General features: G+C 50.8%; 1 protein-coding gene and 1 long non-coding RNA gene across 3 annotated transcripts; one reads left to right on the top strand and one right to left on the bottom strand.

Annotated features, from left to right (window-relative positions):
• Window positions 1-781: 781 nt before the first annotated feature.
• mnta (MAX network transcriptional repressor a) lies at window positions 782-23,581 on the top strand. 2 transcript variants are annotated; one of them, XM_066695376.1, is made up of 6 exons: window positions 782-1,079; window positions 9,524-10,136; window positions 11,320-11,361; window positions 12,137-12,248; window positions 21,965-22,157; window positions 22,369-23,581. In XM_066695376.1, the coding sequence occupies exons 1-6, from the start codon at window positions 1,010-1,012 to the stop codon at window positions 23,130-23,132; spliced, it is 1,794 nt and encodes a 597-aa protein (XP_066551473.1). In that variant the 5' UTR covers window positions 782-1,009; the 3' UTR covers window positions 23,133-23,581. The 2 variants fall into 2 exon arrangements, with proteins under 2 accessions (XP_066551473.1, XP_066551474.1); XM_066695377.1 differs by lacking the exon at window positions 11,320-11,361.
• LOC136718375 (uncharacterized) lies at window positions 15,536-16,169 on the bottom strand. Its single transcript, XR_010805282.1, has 2 exons — window positions 15,985-16,169; window positions 15,536-15,730 (listed from the first exon to the last, which is right to left on the bottom strand). It is a non-coding gene; the product is annotated as an uncharacterized LOC136718375 (long non-coding RNA).
• Window positions 23,582-25,156: the final 1,575 nt, after the last annotated feature.

The following is a 25,156-nucleotide window of genomic DNA, read 5'->3' as shown; positions in this document are numbered from 1 at the left end:
CCGCGCGAGCGTGCTGGTCCGGTCCCTGGCCGAGCACCGCAGGGCTGCACCCCCCCTCCGATGCATACCCTCATCTATACGGGTCTCTGTGCGTCTCTGTCTCTGCCCCCCCCCGCTCTGCGCCACGCGCGCGCCAGCCCCGGTGATTGACAGCTGGCGGAGGAGCCGCGCGCAGGCCGCCGTGCCCATGTGGACGGGCACCATGCCTTGTTGTTCTCCTCGCCAATTGGCTGCCTGGCCGCGACATGTTTTAATCCCATGCAAATCTGCTGCAGGGCCGGGCTGCTGCGAAAACGCGGAGTGGGAGCGTGCTTTGCGCAGACAATGGCTGCCGGTGCGCAGAGAGCAGCGTGCCCTCCTGCACCATGTGCACCCGAGTGTGCATTCACTACCACATGCGTGCTGTCCTATGAGTACCTTTTAATCACACTATATTCACATATAAGGATAAGAAACATGAGACATTGGATACAAACACAATGTACCTTTATCGTGCAGTTTGACATAGCAAAATACAGCACAGACTGCTTTGAGTGCACAGATACAGGGACTTTCATGATGGAGACGCAATAGCGCCGGATCGGCCAGGATGACAAAAGACTTTTCATGCCTACATTTCTGAATAGGAAAATACAGTGACGTGATGCTCTCGGGAGGATCCCCGTCCCCAACCCCCGTCCACGGCGGGGCTCCCCGGCTCCGGCTCTTGCGTGGGGCCGTAGTATGTGGGCGGGGCCGCGGCGCGGGGGGCGGGGCCGGCCGTGTCTGCTTCTCGTCTTGTTGTGTTTTGTGTGACTCGCATCGCCATCTTGTTGCAACCCCTCTCGGTGTGTGGAAGATTTCGTGCGAGGGGGATCCGGCTCTGAGTCTCGTCTTCCCCTGTCCTTTTTTTGTTTGCGAAACTGGATCCCGAGGAGCCAGCGCGCCACTGACGGAGCCTGCTCCCCCCCTCCTGCAAGACCCCCTCGATTCCGCCGCAGAGCCGCCGCGCCGCCGCGCCGGGACAGACATGAGCATCGAGACGCTGCTGGAGGCAGCCCGGTTCCTGGAATGGCAAGCGCAACAACAGAGAGCACGTGGTAAGCAGGCAGGGAGGGGGGCTTTTTGTGTGTGGGGGGGTGCATTGACTGTGGGAAATAACGCACTAAAGACCTGGAAGTCCGATCTTTAAATCTTAAAAGGGTGCATTGAGGACGATTAAAAGCCCGTGCAGTTCGATTGGAACGAACACGTTCTGATGCAACTGATTCTAGAATCACTTGTTCAGCTGCACCCGCCCCGCGCAGATGCGTGTCCTGAGACACCCGGGGGTGTAGCTCCGCACGGTGCGTGTCTCCCGTGTCACGCACAGTGCTCGATCGCTGGTATTGGGGTCGATTGGCTGGATTTCCTGCCGGGGGGGGGGGGCAGTTGGACTGTCTCTGCGCGCTGCGATCCGCTGTTATCTGCCCCCCCCGGTAGCACGTGCGGAGGGTGGGATGGGGCTGTCTGTGGGAGATGGCGGCGTGTGTGCGTGCGGGGGGGTTCTGTGGTGTGTAACTACGTAAGCATGTAGTATGTTGCTCTTTTCCGCGGGCGGGCGCCAGTTCCAGTGCCGTGTTTGCACCGAGCGAGGAGAGGGAGGTTTAGACTCCGAATCGGCTCACATCCGCATTTGAAATACGTTGGGGGAGAGAAAAGCCTCAGTTGGGTTTAAAGGGCGGTGGCAGCACGGCGCAGCTCTGCCAGGGCCTCTTCCCTCTCTCTCCTGGTGACCCGACACGGGCGGGTGTCATATGACGCAGGATTGCAAACCTACTTCCCTTTCCCGAGCCCGCAGGAGCCCGTGCGTTCTGTTTTTTCGGAAATCCCCCTTTTCGTCATGTATGCACACATGTGTTCGGCGCTGCGGCGGGTGCGACTGACACTGTGTGTGTGGGTACAGTGTGCGCCCCTCCCCGGCCCGTTTGTAGCCGCACTCCGGGGGGGGTTTGTTCCAGGCTGCTGGTGACGTGTCCCTCGCGCTGGCGCCGCCCCCCCAGGACCGCGTGTCTAGACCCCGCCCCCCCCCGACCACGTGCGCGCCGGGCACGCCTGCCAGTGGGTTTTTTTTTTCTTTTCTTTTTTTCTTTCCTCCTTCTCTCTATCCGAGCTCTCTGGCGCAGGTCACAGCCGGGGAGGAAAATAGGGCAGTATCTGTATCCCTCCCTGTCTGTGCATGAGCCTTATATAGAGCACGCTTCCCTGTGTGGAGAACTGCACCTTAATTGATTAATTGTCGTCGCATTCTTACGCACTGTAGTGGAAAAATGTGGAAGCCTGTTTTTCACCCCTCCACACAAACCCAGTTTATTTAAACAATGCAAGGATAAATAATCTTTTTTTGTATTATTATTTGAGCTGTTTTTGTTTTATCCTTCTTTTGTTCTCACCACAGGGGCAGGTTTTTGTGTTTTTGGGGGGGCTCTGCAGTGCTCTAGTGATGCAGCCTGGTAACCCTGCTGCTCCTGGTTTAGACAGAGCTGTTGTTGCAGGTTCACCTCAGTGATCTGTGACTAAAACCCAGTTGAAGTCGCACAAACTTCCGCCTCGAAATCCCTCCTGATATTCAAGGAGTTGTGCACTTCCGCCCAGGAGCTGCAGCTCCACACAGACCTTCGCCCCGAGCGTGTCGACCGACAGGGTGTAGGGTTCCTGGAGCAGCCAGGCATCCCATAAACAACAGCCATGAACCCCGGCTGTAAAACCACTGCAAGCACAAAGGCGTTGCACACAAACGCACGGGAGTTCAGTGTGAACGCGCCGTCGCACAGTGTATATATATTTATTTATTTTCTACATAAAACCACAATAAAAACAAATGCTGTCTCTTCATTTCAAGTTAAACGTTACGCCACACCTCTGTGTCACAAGCAGGTTGGGTAATGGTTAAGCTTCAGTGGACTTTGTGTCTTCTCTCGCTGTTTTGCAGAGGCTGAGCTGTTAAAAAAAGACGAACCGAGACATTTCCCCCTCTGAGTAACGTGGCGTAACGTGAGAGTTGGCGCTTTTGTGTCTGACCATTGTCGGTTTCTTGCTGAGTGGTCCCCCGTCCCTTGCACTGGTGGGATCTGTCTGTCCTCTCCTCTTCGCAGTTGATGCTTCTGTCCTCACGAAACAGCAACCCTGTGATATCTGTGAAGCGGCGATAATCTGCTCTGAGGTGCAGTCGGCACATTCTGCATTTTTTACATTCTGAGCGTGATAACGGGTCCTGACTGAGGTCAGTCTGACTCGGGGAGGTCGGTTATAGTATCCGCTGCACACCTGGGCCCTGTGGACCCCTCGGGACCACCCCAGAGTCTCGCAGGGGCCTGGCTGTCTCCCGTGGTCTTCCTCTGTCCATTGGCACCGTGTCTTCAGTTGCGCGAGACGAGACTAGATTGGACTGGTGTAGGCAGGTTGAATGGCTGCTTGTAGTTGTTTGTAATGACAGCACCTCAGAGGAACCAGTAATCACACGCTGTCAGTTGCCCCCACTCCCATTTCGCCGGGGATAAGTCTGTGGGGCAGATGAGACTCGGTTGGCTTGTCAGCTGCGGTCGGTGGGTCTCCAGCCCTGGTCTTGCTGGGATGAGGGGTGCTGATGCAATTCTTTCCGCCCCAGATCGTGGATACTGTCGGAATTGGATGAGTTTTAGGTGATCTTGAGATGTTTGTCTTTGTGCGTCAGATCTGAATACACTGCAGCGGATTAGCCTGTGGTTTTTAATTTTAACGTATTATTTGAAATCTGTTTTGCCTTGAATGCTTCGCAGCAGGTCGGGGAGAAGGTGGCTGAGCTAGCGAGCCACACCCCGTACCTACACCCGGCGTCAGTGATTCGTGCGTTTGTAATGACCTCTGTGTAAAACCCGAGGCGCAGTGTATCGGGACCGATGCCATGTAGCTGTTGGTCTGGTTGTAGCAACACCCTGCAAGTTCACAGCCACGGCGTTGATCGGCGCGCCACACTGTGGGAAGCGGACGGCGGTTTTGTGAGGCCCGGCATCTGCGTTTCACCACGTCTGAGCAGTGTGTGCAGTGCAATCCGAGTGTCTGTGTGTGTGTGTTTTCGGAAACTCCCGTGAGTTGCTGGAAAAGAAATTGCAGCACTGGTGAAGGAAAAAACAAAAACAAGCGAACTGACGTTTAGCAGAAACTCCGGTCATTTCCAGGTGGCGAGCGGGGAAACGGCACTGGAATGTGCTGGAATATCGGTTTGCCCTTTCCACTCCTTTTGTTGGCCCTGGTGGGGCTGCGCCAGTTCGCAAACGGTGTTCTCGTTCTGCAAGGCGTGTGTGGCGGTCAGGCACACGCAGTGGAGGGTAGAAGCCAGCCAGTCGGACCCCCGAAGCCAGGGGGACGTTTTCCACTGCGGCTGTTTAAGACCTCCGCTCTGACCTGCCACTGTGCTGCGTGCGGTGTGTGTGTGCTTGCAGTCGGCTGGCTGCCTGACCCCGTGTGAAGCGTGCGTGTGTGTGTTTGTGCTGCCGTATAGCGATCGCATCCACCGTGTCGCATTGCACTCTCTGTGATCCCTGCGTGCCGATCAGTAATACTGATGCTGATTTCTCTTCACTGATGCAACTTTGGGCAGCCTCTTTAATTGTTGTGAAAAGCACACAGAAAAAGGGAAATCTCTTTTTGAGTCTGTGAGTGGCCGTAGCTCTGTGTCCCCATATCTGTGTGTGTGCGTGTGTGTGTAAGACCCTTTTGCGTAGCGAATGGGTGGTGACCGTGAGTTTTTATTCTGATGTCTCTGTCCCATATTGTTGTCCCTCTCTCTCGGTCCATGTTGTTGAGGTTGTGAAGGGGGGAGGGGCTGGTACAGTTGTGCACATCTGCCGGGGTGGGGGGGGACAAAGGCAGTTATGCCGAGCTCGTAGTCGGAGATGTGTTCTCCTGTGTGAGAGCGTGGCGTGCCGGCCCGTCTGAGCGGGATGCCGGGGTCGTGTGACGCCGCGTCGGTCAGGGAGAGTGCGCTCGGCCTTCCTGTCACTCAAATTGCCATTTTCGAGCTTTATTTTCGGTTTGTTAAATAGTTAGCTGTTCCTCTTTTTACTTTTCTTCCCTTTCCCGAGTGCAACAATGACACGCGTTGCCTCATCAGAGTGCAGGGGGACTGCACAGCTCTGGTGTGACACACTCTGTCCTGTTTGAGGCTGCGTGTCACTGCGTCCCGGCTGTGTGGACGCCTCTCGTTTGTGCTTTAAGTGCATTTGCCACCCCACCCCCTCCTGCCTGCCCCGGCTCCCAGCCACAATAAATCCTATTACAGCTGCCCTGGATTCAGGCCGGCGTCGCGCTATAACAGTGCGTCGCGATGTGCAGCCGGTCGCGCTCGGCCTCTTGTTGATGCGCCCCGCGTCCCCCGCGTCAGAGGGCCAACATCCCTGTTTCCATGGCAACGCGGAAGGCCCGCTCGGCTGCTCGGTTGGTGCCGGAGCTGGTGGTGGGGGGGGGGTGGAGGTTGGCGGCGGCAGTGCTGTGATGTGATTGGACGGTCTCCTGTTCTTGGAATTCCAGGGTTATATCGCCCTCCCCCTCTCTCTCTCTTCCCCTTCCCTATAGGCACGTCTGCACGCACATATTTTAACACCTTCCTTTGTCTCGCAGACGTGGTGCCGAGCGACATCCTCTTTCCAGGATTAAACGCGAATAAATGAATAGTAATGATTAACAAAATAGCACCAGGCTCCCCGTGTGACAGACCGGTCCCTCGTGACGCTCAGGTGCCGGGCCTATAGGCCAGTCCTCGCCTCCCCAGAGCCTTTGTGCGCGTTGTCCGGGGCAGAGAGACAGTGTAGTCTTTGGCGGCTCGGGGGTTTTGGTCTGTGACTCACAGACAGTGCGGGCATCGAGCTGGACCGCCTCCAGCGCGGCTGTGATTGGCGGTCGTTAACGCGGCCTTCACTCTTTTGACTCGTATCGCTCTGGAAGATAATGGATGGCAGTCGTGCCTCCCTACCACCCGACAGTTTCAGTCTGAATCTGATTTTTCCTTTTCAAATTATCTTTTCTAGAAGTGAATATCCGTGAAAAGGAGGAATGTTGAATTTGTTGTATTAATATTAACGCTTTTTGCTCCACGGACAATATTCTTGCAGCTTAAATTACTGCAGTACAAATTACATGCATTAACATTGGCAAATTTGGCAATTCACTGTTTTAATGACGTGTTGCACCCTGAGAGAAGGTCAATCCTAGTCTGAATTCATCTAAAATATCGCTGTACTTGCAGATGTGGAGTCCAGAGACCTTGTTTTTGCTGCATTTTAATTTGAAATGTGAGATTCTGCACCAATATTCCTCAGAGCATCTGTTTCCTCTTTAAGGCCCACAAGCTGTAATGGCACACGAGGCCGTAATGGCTTAGACTTGACGTGAGGCTCCCAGGACTTGTGAATCCCAGTAAGAAAAAAAACATCCTTCTCAGTTGGATTGCCTTTCATAAATCTGTATCGTACGAGATGCCCATGCTGTGTAATCCCGACAGCGCTTGCGTACGGTTTCGCAGCATCTCAGACCGTCAGTGGCTCGTTCCACAGGTGTCCCCGACAAGCTGACGGTCATGTGCTCACAGTGCCGCGTCTGCAGCAAGCCTGGCTAATCAGCAGACGTTGCTCAGCCGTGGTCCACAGTCAATAACCGCTAGATGTACGCTGCTCCTAAAGATACCCTGCCCCTCTGGGACAGATGCACACGAGTTGTCTGTTCCAGTTAGGCTGTAGAAACGGCGCTGTCTTGGAGACCCTGCGAGTCTGCTTTGCATTTGAAACCCAGGAGAGAGCTTGATATCCCTCCCCCTCCACCCCGCCAGTGCTGTGTGTGTGAGAGTCAGTGCCTCTCCCGGCAGCGTGCCAGCCTCGCAGGACTGAGGTACGGCTCTGGAGCTCAGAACGGATCGCCAGTGCGGGGATTCCTATTCTCTCGCGTCTCTCAGTGGGATTTGTATCGACGGACAAGAAGACCCCCGTGCCTGCACAGACAGCGCTGTCCCGGTTCCTCCACTTATTCTTTTTATAGCCTTCAGCGCTCTGGCATGTGGTTTACAGACTGCAGCTCTGCCTGCGTTTGACAGTTTGCCGGTGATTTCCTTCGTATATATATATTGACTGTGCTCTAGGAGTAACAGACCTGGGGATTGAGTTATAAAGCTGATCTCTACACAAACACACAAAGCACACACAGGACCCTGCTGTAGTAACAAGATTCATCTCCAGTCGTGTAAATACCGGCCTACGCTGTGAGTAGAAAAGCAGGTGACCCACCGGCGATCCAGTGCTCCACGTTGTGCTCCGTATTGTGTGGCTAGTTTCCACGCGGTCCCCCTGTAAAGGCCACTCATTTTAATGTGTCATGGCTCCCTGTGTTTGAATGTGTGCCAGAAGAGGATTAGCTTTGGGATTCGTGACCTCGGCGTCGCCCGAGCACGGATCCTTTCCGAGGCGCAACTTTGATAGCGTAACATGACTGGGATTATGCTAAACAGCGGTTGATAACCCTTTGCGTGGCGCACACTGCGATCTGAATAATTCCCCAAACTAAGCTATGGAATTTAATTTAATAGGCGTTCGGTCTGGAATAGCCCTTGGCAGGATTTATACCGAACGGCAGAACGTAATCGCGTCTTAAAGTCTTGTTTTTGGATTTGCGTGGAGGGACGCTCGTTTGAGTTTATTTTTTGTGTGTAATAAAGATTTGCACCCAAGTTTATCCTCGTCCTGGGAACGGGACAGGTCCTTGTGCTGCGATATTTAAAGGCCTGCGTATCTTACCATCGTTAGCAGAACACAGTCTTGCCGCATCAAATAAACGCGGGCTGTGCAGTTTCTGAGAGCGTGGCACAGAAAGAGAGCTTCAGTAATGAGAGAAATGATAATACTACTACTAATGATGAAGATAATTTGCAAATACAGTCACTTCTTATCGGGCAGATCCATTAAGGATATCCTGCTGGGCTCCCGTCCTCGAGGGAAAAGACAAACCAGTCCTGCGGGATCCTCAGAGGAATATGTCCGGGTTTCGGTCCTGAGGTCGTCCCTCCTCTCTGCCAGTTGTTTCTAGATTTGTTCAGGCGCTGGTTTGGCCTGCTGGTTGGCTGGTATTACTTCATTACCTCAGAGACTGGCTGGGGGCCAGAGGCCAGGACTGTGTCGTTTCAGTCGTCTTTGGATCATAAATCTGCAGTGGAATAGCCCTCAAGGACAGGGAGGGGGCCGGGGGGGGGGGTGTCCGGGCAGTCCTGGATACATTGCGGTCTCAGGTTTCCACTCACAGGCGTCATTCAAGGTGGAAATGGAGCTGGAGGTCAATTCTGGCGACTGATAGGGCTGCCGAAACGCGGGACATCCTAGCGGCACCACCTGTATTTTCACATTAATTATGGCGTAGTATTGACGCCACGACTGGGCTGCATAGTCAGTCATTCCCTTCGTTTTGTTTTTTATTTGTATTTTCTGGGTCTGAAACAAATGTGTGTTTGAACTTTTTACACACACACACACACACACATGCACACACGCACGTGTAAATATTTATATATAGGCGCATGTTATTTTTTCCAGGGACGAGCTGTAAACAAACTCTTTCCTGTAGGCAGGGCTTTTTCAAGACTGTGAAGTTGCTGATTCGACGACATGGAAAGAAATGTCTAAAGTCACGTGTGGCGGCCCCTCATAAGAGCAACTAAAATAGGGTGGTCGCTGGAATGGAATAAAAACAAACCGACTGGTGCATATTCAGATTACGGTTCTGTTTTTGTTGTTTACTAATGGATGAACACTACCAATCTGGAGTAAATCAACCATAGAATAGTTAATTCCCCCCCCTCGTGAATTGGAGTCGAGGACAGGGAATCAAACATCTTTCTGTACGACATGATCCGTCTTCAGCTGCACAACAACCTTTAAGTGAAAAACACAGCACTATGAACGAATAGGCACTGACGATACACACAATCCTATGGAAAGCAAGTAAACCCTGCTTTTCTCTGAAAAAACACGAGATTAGGAACGGTGACAGCCAAGGGCTTCGTTTCTGTTGATGGAGGCGTTTTCCTCGTTATACTAACGTCATGACGGTGCGTTTAACAGCGTTACACAGGGAAGTGGATTCTGGTTTGATTTGTGGATCTGGTAGTTCACCAGGACAGATCAATCAAATATTCATCAGAGCCTGTGGGGGGGGGGACAGTTAAGACTCGCATGGGTGTCTAGTCAGGGTAGAGGTTTTATTTATTTATTAATTTATTGAGTGGATTTTTAAATCTCATTATTATTCTGCTCCAGGGCTCGTCTACAGAGAGCGTTCTTGTTAACGCACTGATTTGATATATAGATATATATGTGTAATTTAAATTAAGGGTAAACAACTATCCAAAATCCAAACAAAAAATTGGCCCTGCTAGCTTCCTGAAGGGGGGTGGTTAACACTAGGATGCTGATGGGGGTGTTTATGTCCAGTTGCTGAGAGAGCGCTTCACTGACTGGCTTCTTGTCTTCCTCTTCCCCCGTCTGCGCAGAGGAGAGCGAGCTGCGCGAGAAGCTGCGCTTGGACCGGGAGGCGGAGCAGAAGCGGGCAGAGGTGACGGCGCCGGTGCTGGCGCCGGTGCTGCCCCTGCGTGTGAACCACGTGACCGGCCGGGGCGAGAGGGCGTGTCCGGAGCAGCACCCCAGCACGGCCCCGCCCCCGCCGCTGCCGCCCCCGCCACCCGTCGCTGTGATCCCCGTCCCGGTGGTGACGGCCAGCCCCGCGGCCACGCCCCACCCCCTGTCCCTGACCCTGCCGGCTGCCCTGCCCGCCGCCCTTTCGCCTCCCGCCGCCCCCCGCCTCAGCCCCCCCAGCAAGGAGGTCCACTCCCCGGCGGCGCCACCCCCCCAGCTGCAGCAGTGCCCCCTGCTGGGCCCCCAGGTCAAAGCCGAGCCCAGCACCCCCCCCCAAGCGGGCAGCCCCAAGCAGCAGCAGCAGCAGCAGCAGCAGCCGGTGATGCCCCCCTACCCTGGCTCCATCATTGCCACCTCCCAGCATGCCCTCCTCTCCCAGGGCGTCTCCCTGCAGGTGCAGCCCGGCGCTGGCGCCCGGCCGGGCAGCTTGGAGGATGCCAGGAACCTGGACCAGAAGAGACGCCCCGGGGGGTGAGTGACGCGCCGCACAGTGCCCTGGTGTCGGTGTCACCGTCTTGGCTTTCTGTCGTGGCTTTAGCCCGGACATTGCGGTCCTCAGCCCTGGTCCTGGAGCCCGTGTGTGGGGGGTGTCCTCAGTCCGATGTAATCTTGACCGATTAACCCACCTCGGTTTGACAACCTCCCACCCATAAACTCTGATTATTATTATTATCCGGACGGTGGATGTTAAAATCTTATTCTCTTCAAAGTTTATTGGATAATGTCCATTAATTGGCTCAACGTTCAATCCGTGTTTCGTGTGTTAAGTGGTTAATGAGTTAAGATAGTGGGAGACGAGTGAATAAAATCCCAGTGTCTCTATAGGACCAGGATTGGAGACCTCTGACCTTCGGGAGTAAACCACTTTCAGCAGATTCACTAATTGAGATCTGTCTCATAGTTATCAAGAAGACCTGCTATAATTATGTTATTTAATACAGTTTTGCAGTGCAAATTGAAAGGCAATTAGCGTAATTGAAATGCAGGAAGATGTTGTAGATAAAAATGAGAGAACGCTATTAATTGAAACAACCAGAGACAGCAGCCTGTGTCCAGCTGGGACATCTGTCCAGTAGACTTGATCTTGATACTTGTTAGGCTAAGAAAGGAGGCGAGGGTATTGTCCCCTCGAGCACGCCTGTCATTTGTCACCTCCTCACAGTTTTTAAGATGGTAAGTTCAGGTTCAGTATGTCCGCTTGCATGGATCTGCAGTGCAATGCATGCAGGGAAAGCTAGCTGAGCGACTGGCGCCTCATGTGGGGGTTTACAGCGGTATTCGTCCTTTAAGCAGATGGGTGTGTCGAGTGCTCCTTAACGAAGCCGAGGACGCACAGGAAGTCTCGATCAGACAGCCAGAAGTTTGACTCTGGATCGATGCCCTTCGGAGGCCTGAGGCACGCTGGGACGCCGGCTGAATTTAAACGAGCCGTTTTGTATTCGCAATAGGCCCCCTCCGATTGGCGGAGCCGGCCAGCTACCCAGCATCCCCGGCTCCCATGCGGACAGCCGCCCCAGAGCTGAGCGGCTCGGCCAGAGACAATGAGGGAGTTTGGGTTTGCTTGTTTGTTTGACACTTGTTCTGTGAGTCTCGTCCTGATGAGATGCCCTCAGAAAATAAAATAATCCCTTTTTGTTCTGATCTGTGCTTGCAGGGCAGGGACAAGAGAAGTACATAACAAGCTTGAAAAAAACAGGTGGGTGGCAATCTCTCTCTCCCTGGTCTGCTCATTCACAATCGGAGCACAGGAGCCAATAAAAATTAGAAAATAAAATACCTAAAACGCATGAGTTCAGAGTTTTGCTTTGGTTATGAATCGAGAAACACTTAAGTGGGGAATGATTGTGATTATTTAGTTTATTTAGTACAAAGATGTTTGTTCTTTGTAAAAACCTACATCTGATGTTTCAGGGTTAGATCTTAAGGCAAATCACCGGTTGTCCACAAACAAAAGCGATAATCCACCTTTAAACTGATGCCTATAGAGAATAAATACCATTTGTGTTTTAATATTTTGTCCAGCTGATTGTCAGAAGTACAGTATGGTAGATGTCTATTGTCTGATACACTGTTTAAGTATATTAAAGAGGGACAACAGAAAATCATGAAAGCAGTTGTCAACGTCTTGTTTTTACTTTTGCTGGAAAATGGCCAGGCGTTGAAATGGACACCTGGATTTTGACCGTAGTATTTGATATTATTGTCCCGTTTAAAACGATCTCTTAGTGTTCAGCCCATTGGTCCACTGCTGAAGCTGATGAGGTGAGAGACTGTATAGTATCGTGTTCCAGTGTTGGGATAAGGGCGTCGTCGTGTCTTCAGGAGACTCCCTCTTGCCCCTGATGCGCGTGACGGGGGGGGCACGCAGGCGGAGCACAGCGCAGTCTGAACGCTGTTGAAGTGACGTGGCCGCCGCTCCCGACTGACGGATCGTGTCGTTCTCCGCCCCCCCATCCCCTCTCCCGACACAGGCGAGCGCACCTGAAGGAGTGCTTCGAGACGCTGAAGAGGAACATCCCCAACGTGGACGAGAAGAAGACGTCGAACCTGAGCGTGCTGAGGAGTGCCTTGCGGTATATCCAGGTAGGAACCCGGGTCTGTTATAATATCCACTGCTCCCAATGGCGTGTCAGAACGATCCCCTTCAGGTCTGTCTCCTCTATGACTGACATCTAACCTGGAGGCTCCAGTCTAGTGTGTATCTACAATGACGCCCAAAATAAACCAGGGACTTTAGACACTGTTGTGGGGGTGTCTGACTGTCTTCCAACGAGCTGGAGAGCTGTTGGGTTCCTGATCTGCTTGTGCTTTTTCACTTACTATATTTTATTATAGGTCTTGCTATATGTTGTATGGTTCTATTACGGAATGTTTGTTTGGTTTAGGAATGCGAGTGTGGACTACTTAGAGCAAAAAATGTGATTTGCTAGAACTGAAATGGCAGTTTTTGTTGGATTTCATTCACAAAATCATTCAGGAAAATCTGCAGAAGTCATTTAGTTTGGTTGATGGTGGAATAGAAGCTTTTTATTGTAGTGAAGTGTTGATAAGAGGTGATCGGAACGTCTGGACGTATGAGGAAAATGTACTTACTTCGGCACTGAGAGGCCAGCTCAAAAGCTTAGTGTTAAATTGACCAAAACGCAAAGGATGGACAACAGCTCGTGAAGGGGAACAGCAGCAATTATATACGGCACAAGCTGCATGGATCTGAATGATTTTATAACGTGTGGGGGGGGGGGATCTCGAGAGGGAGAGGGAGAGAGATAGAGTACAATCAATCGGCCACGCAGCCCGAATCGTATCACGTCTGGATGGTTAAAAGAAGCAGGAAGTTTGAGTCGTTAAATAATTTAGGTCAGGGAAAGGTCTTAATTAGGTCTTCCGGGGGAATGGCTTGGTTGGTCATTGGTGTGTGTGCCACATGGGGGACGGACGGAACGGAACAGAACGGGCATCTCGTATGGGCGGCCTTTTAAAAGATGGGAGAGGAAAAAAAAAAAATCCTCTTTGGTGAGATGGAAGCGCTTGATTATCCCACTAGATCTGAGGCTGGAGTGGAAAGTAGGGCAGTGTGGGGGCGGGGGGGTGGCGTTGCTTTGTGCTTCCTTCTGAGTTCGCAGCACGGTGTCAGTGTGCCGTACTCGACTGCCGGAGTGACCTGACCATGCCTGCCTGGCTGTCTCCCTGCTGGGAACAGATTAGGGCTTAGGGTGTATTTTAAACACGTGCTAAGAAACAGAGGGGGGCGGGGGACGCGGCAAAAAAGGAAAAGCAGGCCGAATTGATCGCTACCATGGCCCCTGATCACGGGGAATAACGTCTAATCGGGCCTGGCGTTTTTGGTGTTGTGGAGGTCAGGAGGTCTCAGTGTATGTGTGGGGGGGCGGGGGCAGGCATGTGTTTATTTCACCTCCTATGGCTAGCGCTGTCCTGTTGTCTGCACCGCCCAGAGAGAGAGAGAGCGAGTGTGGTGCATGAGGCGTGTTGTCTCCTGTCTGCTTGATAAACTTGATTGTGAGGTCAAAACAAATACGCAAATCCAGTGTGTGTGTGGTGGAGGAGACTTTCAAGGATTCTTAGTTGTTCCTTAGACAGTAGAACATGGCCTTGCTGATGTTAATCATTTTGTGTTTTAATTAAATGTAGCTCCTGCGATCTCTGGTCCTGCTCCGTCTCTCGCTGGCAGGAACAGTGACCCAGAGGAATGTCTTTATCGTGTTTTTATCAGCACAGGGCTTTGCTTTCGGTTTCTCGCTGCTCTCCAAGAGAACTGGCTCCCGTCTCCTGAGTTTACAGGAAAGGAGTGAGTCAGGCTGGTGTTTTTTTTTTCAATCGGATAGCAGTGCGGCCGGCCGTGTGTGGGTATCTATCGCTGATTGATGAGTGTGGCCTTTGAGTATTGCACGTCCATTAACCTTTTTTCCGATGGCCTTTTGCGGCTTTTTCTTTGTGTGCGTCCTTCTCCGTCCGCTGCTGAAATACCTGCTTCGTTTCCCTCCTGACGTGGTACCTGTATGAAATCCATATTCCTGGTGGTTGTATTGTGTCTCGTGGAATTGCAAACTTCTGTTTTCTGCAGGGTACGCTGTAGTGTACTCCAGCTTCACATAAACACTGTGCATTCAAATAGGCCGATGAACGCCAATTAATTTGCAGTGAATGACGTCTGTGGCTGCAGATTCCAAGGTGCTGATAGGAGTGTGTGTGTGTAAAGGCAAAGCGCTGCTCGAGGAAATCAAAAGGCAAATATTGTACAAACATTTACTGTACAGTAAGGCCTTTTACAGTGATGAAGCAAGTCTGGTCTGATCTTTAGCTACATTAATTTCAGAGGATATTATTATACATGGAGGCTGCTGTTTCTTCTGTTTATTGAATGCACTTGATAGGGGGTACAAAATATGTATTTATCTGTTAGCAGTAATTGGTTGATTGTTTGTCACTCCTGGTTAACTGAATGAAAGTTGCTGCACAGACCGCACTGTACAGGGAGCTCCGTCTGCAGGTTGAGTAGTTTCCCTTTGTTCTGTGAATGCTATGGGCACAGATGTGCAATTGTTTTTGACTGGCATAAGTGGGTTCTGTGGTTGTGGTCTTGACAATGAGAAGATGCAGGAGAACTGGTGCAGGATGGATCATTGCCTGCAATTGAAATACAGTGCACTAGTTACAGTAGTGGTGTATGCTGTGATCTCTGCCGCACGCTTGTGACAGTGTTTTCTCAGGTGTGCATTGATCAAGAGGTTGCACATATTTTTGGAACACTTTGTTTCATACCAGTGCAAACAGAGCTGCGCAGATCGCAGGGCAGTGAGGTGTGCAGAGATGCCAGAGACTGCACGGCGTTTAGCGGCTGTTTTCGCTTCCCCCCCCCCCCATCCCCCGACTCTCGCGCTCGGCTGTGCGCGAGGCCACGTGAGCGCCGAGCACATGGCTAGCCCGAGCCCGTGACGTCAGCCGCGCGCCCCGCCCCGCCCGCCCGGGACGCGCGCGCCGGCTGGGCTGCAATGGCGGAAGTGGGAAGCGCGTACTGTAGTAAAACACTGTTTCAGCTCGGCCTTTGCTCGGGCGCAGGACAGGTATTTCCAGCATTGCCGGTGACGTGATCCGGCGGCTGCTGCAGTGAGATGAAAAAAGAGCAGCAGCTGCGCCCGGCTTCCGTGTCTCTACGGCGCGCCTGCTTTTAAGGCGCTGCTTTTTATTTGTTTGCAATGGTTTATCAGTTGCACTATGTATATATTTACTCTCAGATCTCTCACACACTGCTGAAGCGCTCTAGTGACGCATTCCCTGCAAAGCGTCACGCAGTGTGCAGGTGTGTGTGTGTGTAGTTTCAGGGGGAATCACAACATGTGAAATACAATAAGGCGAGTTATTCATTTATTTCCAGTGAAGGACGGCTTGCATCAATCTCATCAGTCGAGTTTTGTAGCAAAGACCTTCTCTTTGCGTAGATTTCCGCAGTTCTGCGCAGATTTGCAGAATCCCAGCGATGCCATTGGTGGAGCCGTGCAGATCCACGCAGACCTGAGGAACACGACCTGCCTCTCGGTGGAATCCCTCTGTAATGATATTCCCCGAGTGGAGTGAAGATAGGAGGCCATTATTCATCTTACTTATACAGGCTGAGCTGATGTCGCAACCGCTGCAGATCAAACCATAAAAACTGGGATTGTGCAGCTGAATTGACTGTAAGATAATGTTACTTGACAGAGTTGCATTTTAGAAACAATCACCGGACATAAAAAATAGATCAAAATCTTCCAATGCTGCTAATAAAGATGGCTAATAAATACATCTCCAAATTCTGCATTACCTCCATTGACCGATGTATGTTCTCAGTAGGAACAATGCTGCCTTCCTGAATGTGGTGGTGTTGATTAGAGAAGACAATGGCCCTGTATGTGTCACAGAGATCTTGTACACGTCACAGATCACACCTCTGCTCTATGTGTTGCCCCTCTGTTAGGCTTAGAAAAGGCATCTGGAACAGACGCCATGGCTGCCCCTCCCTCTCTCCGTCTTGAAGAGAAGAAAGCAGGGCTCTCTCTCCCTCTCTCTCTCCCTCCCTCCCTCCCTCTCCGTGTGCTTTTGTAAGAGAGACCAGCCAGGCCGTCCCCCAGGGCTCCGAATATCAACAGTGAGCTCTTGTTTGAACCGGGTCATTTTAAAACAAAAGGTTAAAATTGTATACACCATACTGCAGTATGGCCAGAATAAATGTGGCTTATGGAAAAAAGCTCCAGTGGTCGGGGGGATAAGAGAGTTTACTGGGACTGAAATAAACCCCCCTCTGGGCCGTCCTAACCTCCTGGAGTCGGTTCACTTTTCTGTCTCTGTTTTTTTTTTTTTTTTCTTTCAAGCTCTTTTTATTCCATGTTGCAATCAAAATAACAAACACATGTAGTTCACCAGGGAAAAAACAAAACCACATTGATGTCGGTTGTTGTTTTTAAGCGTTTCTGTTTTTTATTTTTTTGCAGTGCTTTATCAGTTGATTATTTTTAGTTTATTTCAACCCCCCGTGCATTTCCTTGACTCGCAGTTCTGGTTGTTCAATCGCACTGTTGAGATCCCACAAGTGAAAGTGGGGCAGCTTGTCAGTAGGTCAGTGTCGCAGCTCTGCCCTCCCTTAGGTCAGTAAAGACGCCAAACTGAAGATGAATTCCTCTTTGTTCTGAGAAGCTGTATGAATCTTGCCTGTGAAACAAACGAACAGAACTTGTTTACTGGATGAAAGTATTTTATGAGACAAAAAAGCATATTTGTGTATTCTGAGTAGTGTTCCCAATTCCACCCTTTTAAAATTTGAATTCCAGCAGAAAAGATGTTCCCTTAAATTTTATATAGGTCTATATATAGATTATCTAGATATGATTGCATTGATTACAAATGCTAGAGTGTTTTTAATTTGAACATCTGGGAAGGGGGCACTGTCTAAAACACAATCAACTGTGTAAAAAGGTGGAATATGTCACATCTGCTTACCGATATATTCTAGTTTGAAGGATTGTTTGTTTCCTCTCAGCGGGATGTTTACTTCAGCAGAGGAAAGTGGTGCAATCATTGCCCGTTTTCTCCAGACCCCTCTGGTGCTTTTCACTCTGTCCTCGCAGCTCATTTCAGACACACTGCTGTCCTTGACTTCAGACCTTAGTTAGCAGTGCCGTCCAACGATCGCAGACTGTGTTTTAAACTGAAGGCACACCTTGTCTCTCTCCATGGGAAGGCCCGAGCCCACCTGCCTACTCCTGTTCTCGGCTCTCATCCTCTTCTGAGAGTTAGTTTCCCCAAAGGCTTTGGAAAAAATCACCTGCTGTTGTAAAGTGACTGAAATTGGGGTATCCTTCCTGACAACCTAGGTTTTCATATGAAATTGGTGCAACTTGGGAGTTGAAAGCAGCTGAAAATGAGCCTTAAAAACGCACTTGGAGCAGCAGTGGTCTGTGATCTTCAGCGTAGATTCACGATCACCGCCAGCCTCTTCTTACAACAGTCATTGATTTCATATGCTGCCTTTGAGTTGGTGGACTCAGAGAAACTACATCCAGGTTCATCAACACACACACACACACACACGCACACACATACACACAACAGTCGATGGTTTCAGTATAAATACCTCCTCTTCCTCCAGAAAAGGCAGGGAGCAAAAGAGTGGGAGACCAATACATGGGGATGTCCTCAAACGGACAGTAGGACCTCGTATTGTAAATGCTGTCGAAGATGTGAGGCAAGTCAGACATTTATTTATTCGTGCCTGCGCTGCTTTTCTCTCTCGCTCCCTCCGATGACGCAGTGCATGACTGTAGGTGAGGCTTTGCACGCTAGACACAATAACTCTCAGATCTGGGAGCCAGAGAGGAACTACGCTGTAGACTTATCCCCCCTTCCGGTGTTTGAAGACCGTCTCGGTCCTGGCCTTAGGTGCCCTTGAGACGAGGAGACGTGATCCTGTGAGGAAAGGCACTCAATATTGCATTTGTTTCTTTTTGCTGGTTTCTCCGGTTCTTCCCCTTTCAATCGGTTTATTTGTCCTCTCCCCTGAGCGAATCCCTGAGTGTTTTGTGGTGTGATTTTGGAGGTGTTGTGAGCTGAGCCTGATGTAGATGCTCAGGCAAAAGGTTGATAGCGGAGCCACCCTCAGTCAGATCTCTCTTAGGGAGGAAAGAGGGATGACTTCCCTGTAAGAAAGTACACGATCTGCTGGAGGTCTTCTCTGGGTTTGTTTAGTGCTGCCTTACTGCGATGGGGGCAGGCAGATGTTCACTTTTCTCCAAAAAAGGTGTTTCTTAAAGATTAGTGCCCCCTTTCCAGAAGAGACAGAGGGCCTTCCCCGCCCCCCACTCATGCCTGTTGGTGGAACACTGAAGGAGATGCCCTTTTCATGTACCAAAACACCCCCCAGCAAAGCTATTTTAAACAGGACAAAGGAGGAAGGTGTTGCCCTATAGCCTGTCTCTTCAGATGCCGGGCAGCAAAAACTGCAGCTAAATACAAAAAAAGGAAATGAATAAAAGAAACCACAGCAAATAGAACCTGTTTGCCTAACACTCACCGACCCGCCGCATCGCACCCGTCCAGCACGGCCTTAATGAATGCAGTTGCCAGGGAAACTGAGTAGGTTTTCAGCTGTTGCCCTGACAACAGCCGGGGACTCCGGTGCCTCATTTGCCGAAACGAAACTGGCGTCACCGCGCTGCTGCTCCCAGATCCCCGCAGCTCCGAGGGGGAGAGGTGGCGGGCGGTGCTCGGCGGGAGCGTGGGGGATCGATCGGAGACAGGCCTCTGTCCTGGAGGTCGGAGCTCTGTCCCACTGATTAATATCGCATTAATTAACACCCTACACCCCCACTACCACCACCACACACACACACACACACACACACACACACACACCAGGTCTGACAGCACAGGGACGAGCCACGAGCGAATGAAACCAGACTGTATTTTGGAAATTAAATGTATAGCCAATATCAGATATTCTTAGATGAGGGATTATTTGTAGGGTATGAATTGAAAGTGAGGCTTAGTGCTCGGCTGATCCGGCCTGAGAGAGCAGGTGCAAATCCATTCTCCGAAAGCAGCGGGACAGCCCCCCCGCTCTCCCAGGAAGTTCGCACCGCTGTCTGGCCCCCCGCAGTCAGCAGCCTGAGGAACTGAGCAACACTCGCTGTGTTCAGCCTGCTACCATATAAACATCATATTTCAGTTTTACTTTATGTATTTATTTTACTCAGTATCTGGGAGAGCCCCTGTGGCCGATATTTGGCACCTTTCGCCGAGTCGCAAGCCCTCCTTCCTTTTGAACTACATTTTTCTGCAAGTTGAAGCAATCCTAACACAAACACGGAGCCGCCCGCCCGCCCGCCAAGATGAGTCGACACGAAGGGAGCCAGGCAGTCCCGTGACTGCGGAGGTGTTGGCGTGTAGTAGGAGGCGTGGCGTTCACCGACATGGCAGGCCAGGGTGCTAGTGTGTAGAGTGTCCCTCCTTTTCGCACTGACATACACCTTGTATTCACACCCTGTCTGTCTGTCAGCTTCTGTTTTATTTTGTTTACTTTTATTAATTTCCTTCTGACACGTCCCTGAATGAAAACCTGTCTTCCTCCTCTCGCTTCGTCTTGCCTTAGTCTTAGTCCTGATGCATTTTCTCCTAATCCTTCCCCCTCTGTCCCTGCACAGACGGACTAATCTTTATCCCAGCTTCAGCCCTGTAAACACCTTAGCCCTCTTGTCCTTGTGACTTGCGCTGTGTTCCCGTGTCAGCTGACAGTGGGGGGTTGGGGGGTGGGGACCGGGTCATGTACAGTTTGCCCGCTGTGCGCCGTGCTTCCTCCACTCTTCTGTCGTGCTCTCTCTCTCTGTGTCACTTCTCTGTCTTACGATTGTTTATTTTTCTGCAACTGACGCAGAAGGGAGGGGGAGGCCGGGCTGTAGCATGTGTAGTGCGTGTTTGACGTTCGCTGGGACAGAGAAGGCGTGGGCGGCTTTTCGGGAGTGTAGCCAATGTGCTCCTCGGTTGTGCCTGTTTTGCAGCACATGGGCTCCTGGGAGCTCAGCCCTTCACGGCAAAGTGCTGCGCTGTGCCCGGGGTACGGCACTATAGACTGAGGAAACTCTTTTTAAAAGCAGTCTGGAGGACTGAATGCTTGTGTGTGTGTATGTATATATGTATATATATATATATATATATATATATATATATGTGTGTATGTGTGTGTATATATATATATATATATATATATATATATATATATATATATATATATATATATATATATATATACACACACACATATTTTGATAATGCATGAGAGCAGAGTAAAGGAGAGCAAGGCAGGTTTCCCAACTCTGTGTTGTTCCTCTCCTCCCATTTTGAATTATTATTCTTTTTTTTTTTTTTCTTTTTTTTAACGACTTCCTTGCTGTGCCTCGACAGCCGCCCACACGACACTCGTCAGCCAATAGCAGGAGGCTCTGAATTCTGGCCCCACTACAGCCCTGAGAAGCACTTTTATTCACCGAAAGCCCCTCCCGGCAGAGGGTTCTTGCTTGACTCGTACGCACATGTATCTGCGTGCGTGTGTGTGTGTGAGAGAGAGAGAGACGGAGGAGAGAGGGGAGAGGGGGTGTGTTGTTCCTTGGTAATGTAGAGTAAAATGTATCTGAGCCAAACTGTCTGCCCCGGCTGTCAACACGCAGAACAGACATGGGAGAGGTCGGGCCTGGAAGGGTTATTGAAATGCAGAAGTGATAGTGAGGCTGAGAAGTGCTTGTCTCTCTGAAGGCCAACCCCCCCCTCCCCGCTCTCTCTCTCTCTCTCTCTCTCTGTGTTGCGCCTGCTGCCTGAGAGCACGAGTGGCTTCCCAGAAGTGGGAGGAGCCCGTCTGAAATGTGCAGGGCCGTGCTTGTGTGTAGAAAGAGCGAGAGAGAGTACAAACAGACAGGGCAGGGCCTTGCAGGGGCCCACGTGAGGTAGAGAGTGAAACTGGATCCTCACAGAGATCGCACACTGTACATGCAGTACACACGCACACGCAGACCCTCACACACGCACACAGACATTCCCAGAAGGTCTTTGCCTCCTATTGGAAGAAGCCAATTATATTGGAGGCCGTTAGTCCGAGATTTGTGAGATTTCTGGGCTTTGTGCCTCACAGACCGGAATTAAGTGGGGGTGTTCACAACACGCTTGAATCGTGATACTTGGAGGGATGTTGGTTACATTGTACTGGCATAGGGTTCTGATTTTACTTTTAATAGTAATACTAATACAACTATTATTACTACTACTAATAATTTTGCAATAAAAAGGGTCAGTCTTGTTACAGAGCTCCTCTGCCTATCGCTGAACTCAAGTGTTGGGGGGCTGGGGCTTCTGGGAGCCTTTTTTAGATTAGGCAGTTTTGGGAGGTTGCTGAATAGTTCGTCTGTGGGCTCCAGCTACATCTCGAGGTGTGGGATAGGGAACTGACCAGGCATCCCTAATCTGGTGTCACCGATGAGCGACACCACAGTGTTGAGATTTTTATTAGTATGAGTTGTAGACATCAGTGCTGCCAAAGCTTGGTTTTACAATTATTGCTCATTTATTTTAGTTTTTTTAAGTGATTCTATGATTGTGTGTTGATTTGATTCACTGGGTCTGGATAGAGTACATATTACAGTCTCTCTCTGCCCCTGTGATGTTTCTTTCTCAAAGGGGTTGTTTTGCACATTATGAAAAGGATGAAAGTGCTGTTTTGTTTTGTGCTACGAGTATTTAGTTGTTCCTCTTCTCTTGCCCCACAGACCCTGAAGAGGAAGGAGAAGGAGTACGAGCATGAGATGGAGCGCCTGGCCCGGGAGAAGATCGCCACCCAGCAGCGCCTGGCCGAGCTGAAGAACGAGCTGAGCCAGTGGATGGACGTCATGGAGATCGACCGCGTGCTGCGCCAGACCGTCCAGCCCGAGGACGACCAGGCCTCCACCTCCACGGCCTCGGGTACGACAGGCAGGACCGGGGTTTGGGGGTAGGGGGCGGGAGTAGAGGGTGACGGGTTGGGGTTAGATGGTGGGCTATAGTGTTGGGAAATTGCTCTGGCAATCCTCGTCCCTTCTCTGAGTGCATAACGCGTTCCCCTTTCTGTGTGACTGATGTGGCTGTTTCCTGTCTTGTCCTGTCGCACCTGTCTCTCCGTGTGCCGCTTCCTCAGAGGGTGAGGACAACATCGACCAGGACATCGAGGACGAGAGGCTGTCGGCGCTGCCCGCCTCCTTGCCCAAAGTGCCTCAGCTCCTGCCCATCTCGGCGTCTCAGCCCGACATCCTGAAGGCCGTGACCGCCTCGTCCCTGCTGCCCCCGCACCTGTCCCTCCAGCACAAGATGCCCCAGCCGCTGCCCGTCACCCTGCCGCTCACAGCCCAACCCCCGCCCACCGCTGCCCCCCTGCAGGCCCAGACGGCGATGGCCACTCCCACCGTGGTGCCGGCGCACACGCACATCATGACGGCGCCCAGCATGCAGCCCACGGTCATCGCCCACGCTGCCACGGCCTCCCATGCCTCCGTCATCCAGGCGGTCAACCACGTGATCCAGGCGGGCTCCAAGCATATCGCCCACATTGCGCCCTCCTCCTCGAACTCGGTGCAGCTGGCGCCCGCGCCCCAGCCGATCGGCCACATCACAGTGCACCCCGTCACCCACCTGAGCCAGCACCTGCCCACCATCTACCCCCAGCCCGTGGCTGTCACCCAGCCCACCGTGATGAGCCACATCGCCCACACGCTCTCGCACGCCCACGCCCAGGTCAACGGCACGGCGCCCAGCCAGCAGGCCGCTGCCATGGTGGGCAAGCAGACCGCGGTGGGCGCCCAGGTGGTCACTCACCACCCGCAGCTGGTGGGCCAGACGGTGCTCAACCCAGTGACTATGGTGACCATGCCCTCGTTCCCGGTCAGCACCCTCAAGCTGGCCTGAGAGAGATAGAGAGATAGAGAGAGAGAGAGAGAGAGAGAGGTTATTTGTGGACTTCTAAAGAAAAAAAATAAGAAAAGAGAAAAAACTTTAAATAAATGATAAAACCACAAACTGCATTAAAAAACAAAATTAAAAAGGAAAAAAAAAAAGTTAACCGCAACTCCGTACATTCCGAAAAAACCTGATATTATTTTATTTTTTTTAAAGTAAAAAAAAAGAAAAGTAACCTAAAGAAAAATAAAAAGAGAGAGAGAGAGCCTCGATCAAGTGAACCGAGGTGTTGAAGGGGAGGTGGAGGAGTAGAGCTGGAGTGAGACTTTGAGTAAGACAGCGTATTGAAGCACTATTCTGCCCCGGACTTTGAACAATAGTAATTATAATAATATTAAAAAAATAATAAATTCTACTTATACTAATGGAAAAAAAAAAAAGAAAAAAAAATCTGCCTTTCTCTGTGTTTTTTGTTTTTATGATTATCTTTTGTTGTGTGAAATGACGTTCCCTGTAATAAGGTTTCTGCACATAGCAGCTTACTAACGGCTGTGCGAATGTTTTCTTTAAGTGTAGCCATGTGCATTGAGGATGTAGACGCCAAAACCAGGCGGCTTGGCGACAAGAATATTTTTTATCATAGTTTAAAAACTAAAAGACTAAACCATCGATCATGCAGTAACCCTATATTATGTGATGCTGTGGTTAAAATGGACTGTCTGTATCCCCCCTGTTACCTGTAGTCAACGGCTATGGTTTCTCTTCACCGGCCTGAGCTCCCGTACCGAGACAAGACCAGACACCGCACTGTGCTTTACCGCGCTTATGACTTCCTCTCATGGGTTGTGTCATGGTCTTCACACGCCTATCTGTTCTTTTTCCACGATCCCACCGTGGCCGCACTACACTTTGGCTCTGGGTTTACCGTGCCGGTACCACAGTCCAACTTCCTAAAGGCTGAGGGGCACTGCTGTGGTGTGCCAGGGTGGTCTACTGGTCTCGTCCCCATTCTGCAATTATTAAACAAAAGAGAGCCGGTCGTTTCCATTCCTCAGCCACCACGGCGGAGAAGACTGTTTCTCTGGCTGCTGTCATTGGCGCTCCTTCGTTTGTTTTTGGCAGGGGTGTCCTCGTCAGGCGGGCATGTGACAAGGTTCCTGCCGGTCTTAGATCAGTAATCTTATTGTGTGCCGTGCTTCCGTGGCACTGCGGTACCCCGCTCCCAGGCCCGCTGCCGCCCACTGCTGGCGGATCGGTGCTGCTGCAGCCAGAGGTGGTGATATTGCACGCATTGCGCAGCATTTCTGAAGCAGTGAAACTAGCTTTGTGTGACTGTTTTGTGGGTTGGAGGAAGATGAATTTAATCAATTATAACTGATTTGCTACAATTGAATTTGCTAGGGGATACAGGACATCCATATTCATGCACTCGATTTGTAAATTAAGATCCGAACCTGTAAGTTTAAGGTCTTCCTTCCTTGCAGTTGTCTAGTTATAGCTTCTTCTCATTAAGCCGGCGAAAAGCATTAGGTCACAGAATTTGGCCTAACTTGAAAATGTAATAAAAAAAATACAATTTGCCAGCTATGGAAGTGAATGGGAGTCAGTTTCCCATTTTGTTTGAGGACGTATTAAATACTGAAATTGAACCTGTAATTAGCCGATTTGGTGGGAATTGCAGTGGATAGTGAAGGCTGGTGAGCAAGACTGTTCTAGCCCTTGACCAGGAATCACATACGCCTAGATGTTGTGTCTCATCGAGCAAGAGGTGTTTTTGTTTGTTTTGTGTAGAATGAGGTTAGTCGTTTGTTTTGAAGTCCTGTTTGGATGGCTTGCACTTGGCAGGATGATAAGAATTTTGTGTACATATTCACAGAAGAGAAATAATGTTGGAAAGTGTCTGGGGAACCAGCGAGTAGGGTCTCCGAGTAGAGCTGCGGGAAGTAAATCTGAGGAAACTTGCCAGTCATGGTCGGCCAGAACGGAAACTGCGTGAGATTCAGTATCCGAAAATAGTTCAAGAAAAAAACCCA

This window comes from Amia ocellicauda, chromosome 22 (assembly GCF_036373705.1).
Source record: "Amia ocellicauda isolate fAmiCal2 chromosome 22, fAmiCal2.hap1, whole genome shotgun sequence".
NCBI classification, from domain to species: domain Eukaryota; kingdom Metazoa; phylum Chordata; class Actinopteri; order Amiiformes; family Amiidae; genus Amia; species Amia ocellicauda.
Note: the sequence above shows the minus strand (reverse complement) of the source record. Positions and strands in the feature narration are given on the sequence as shown.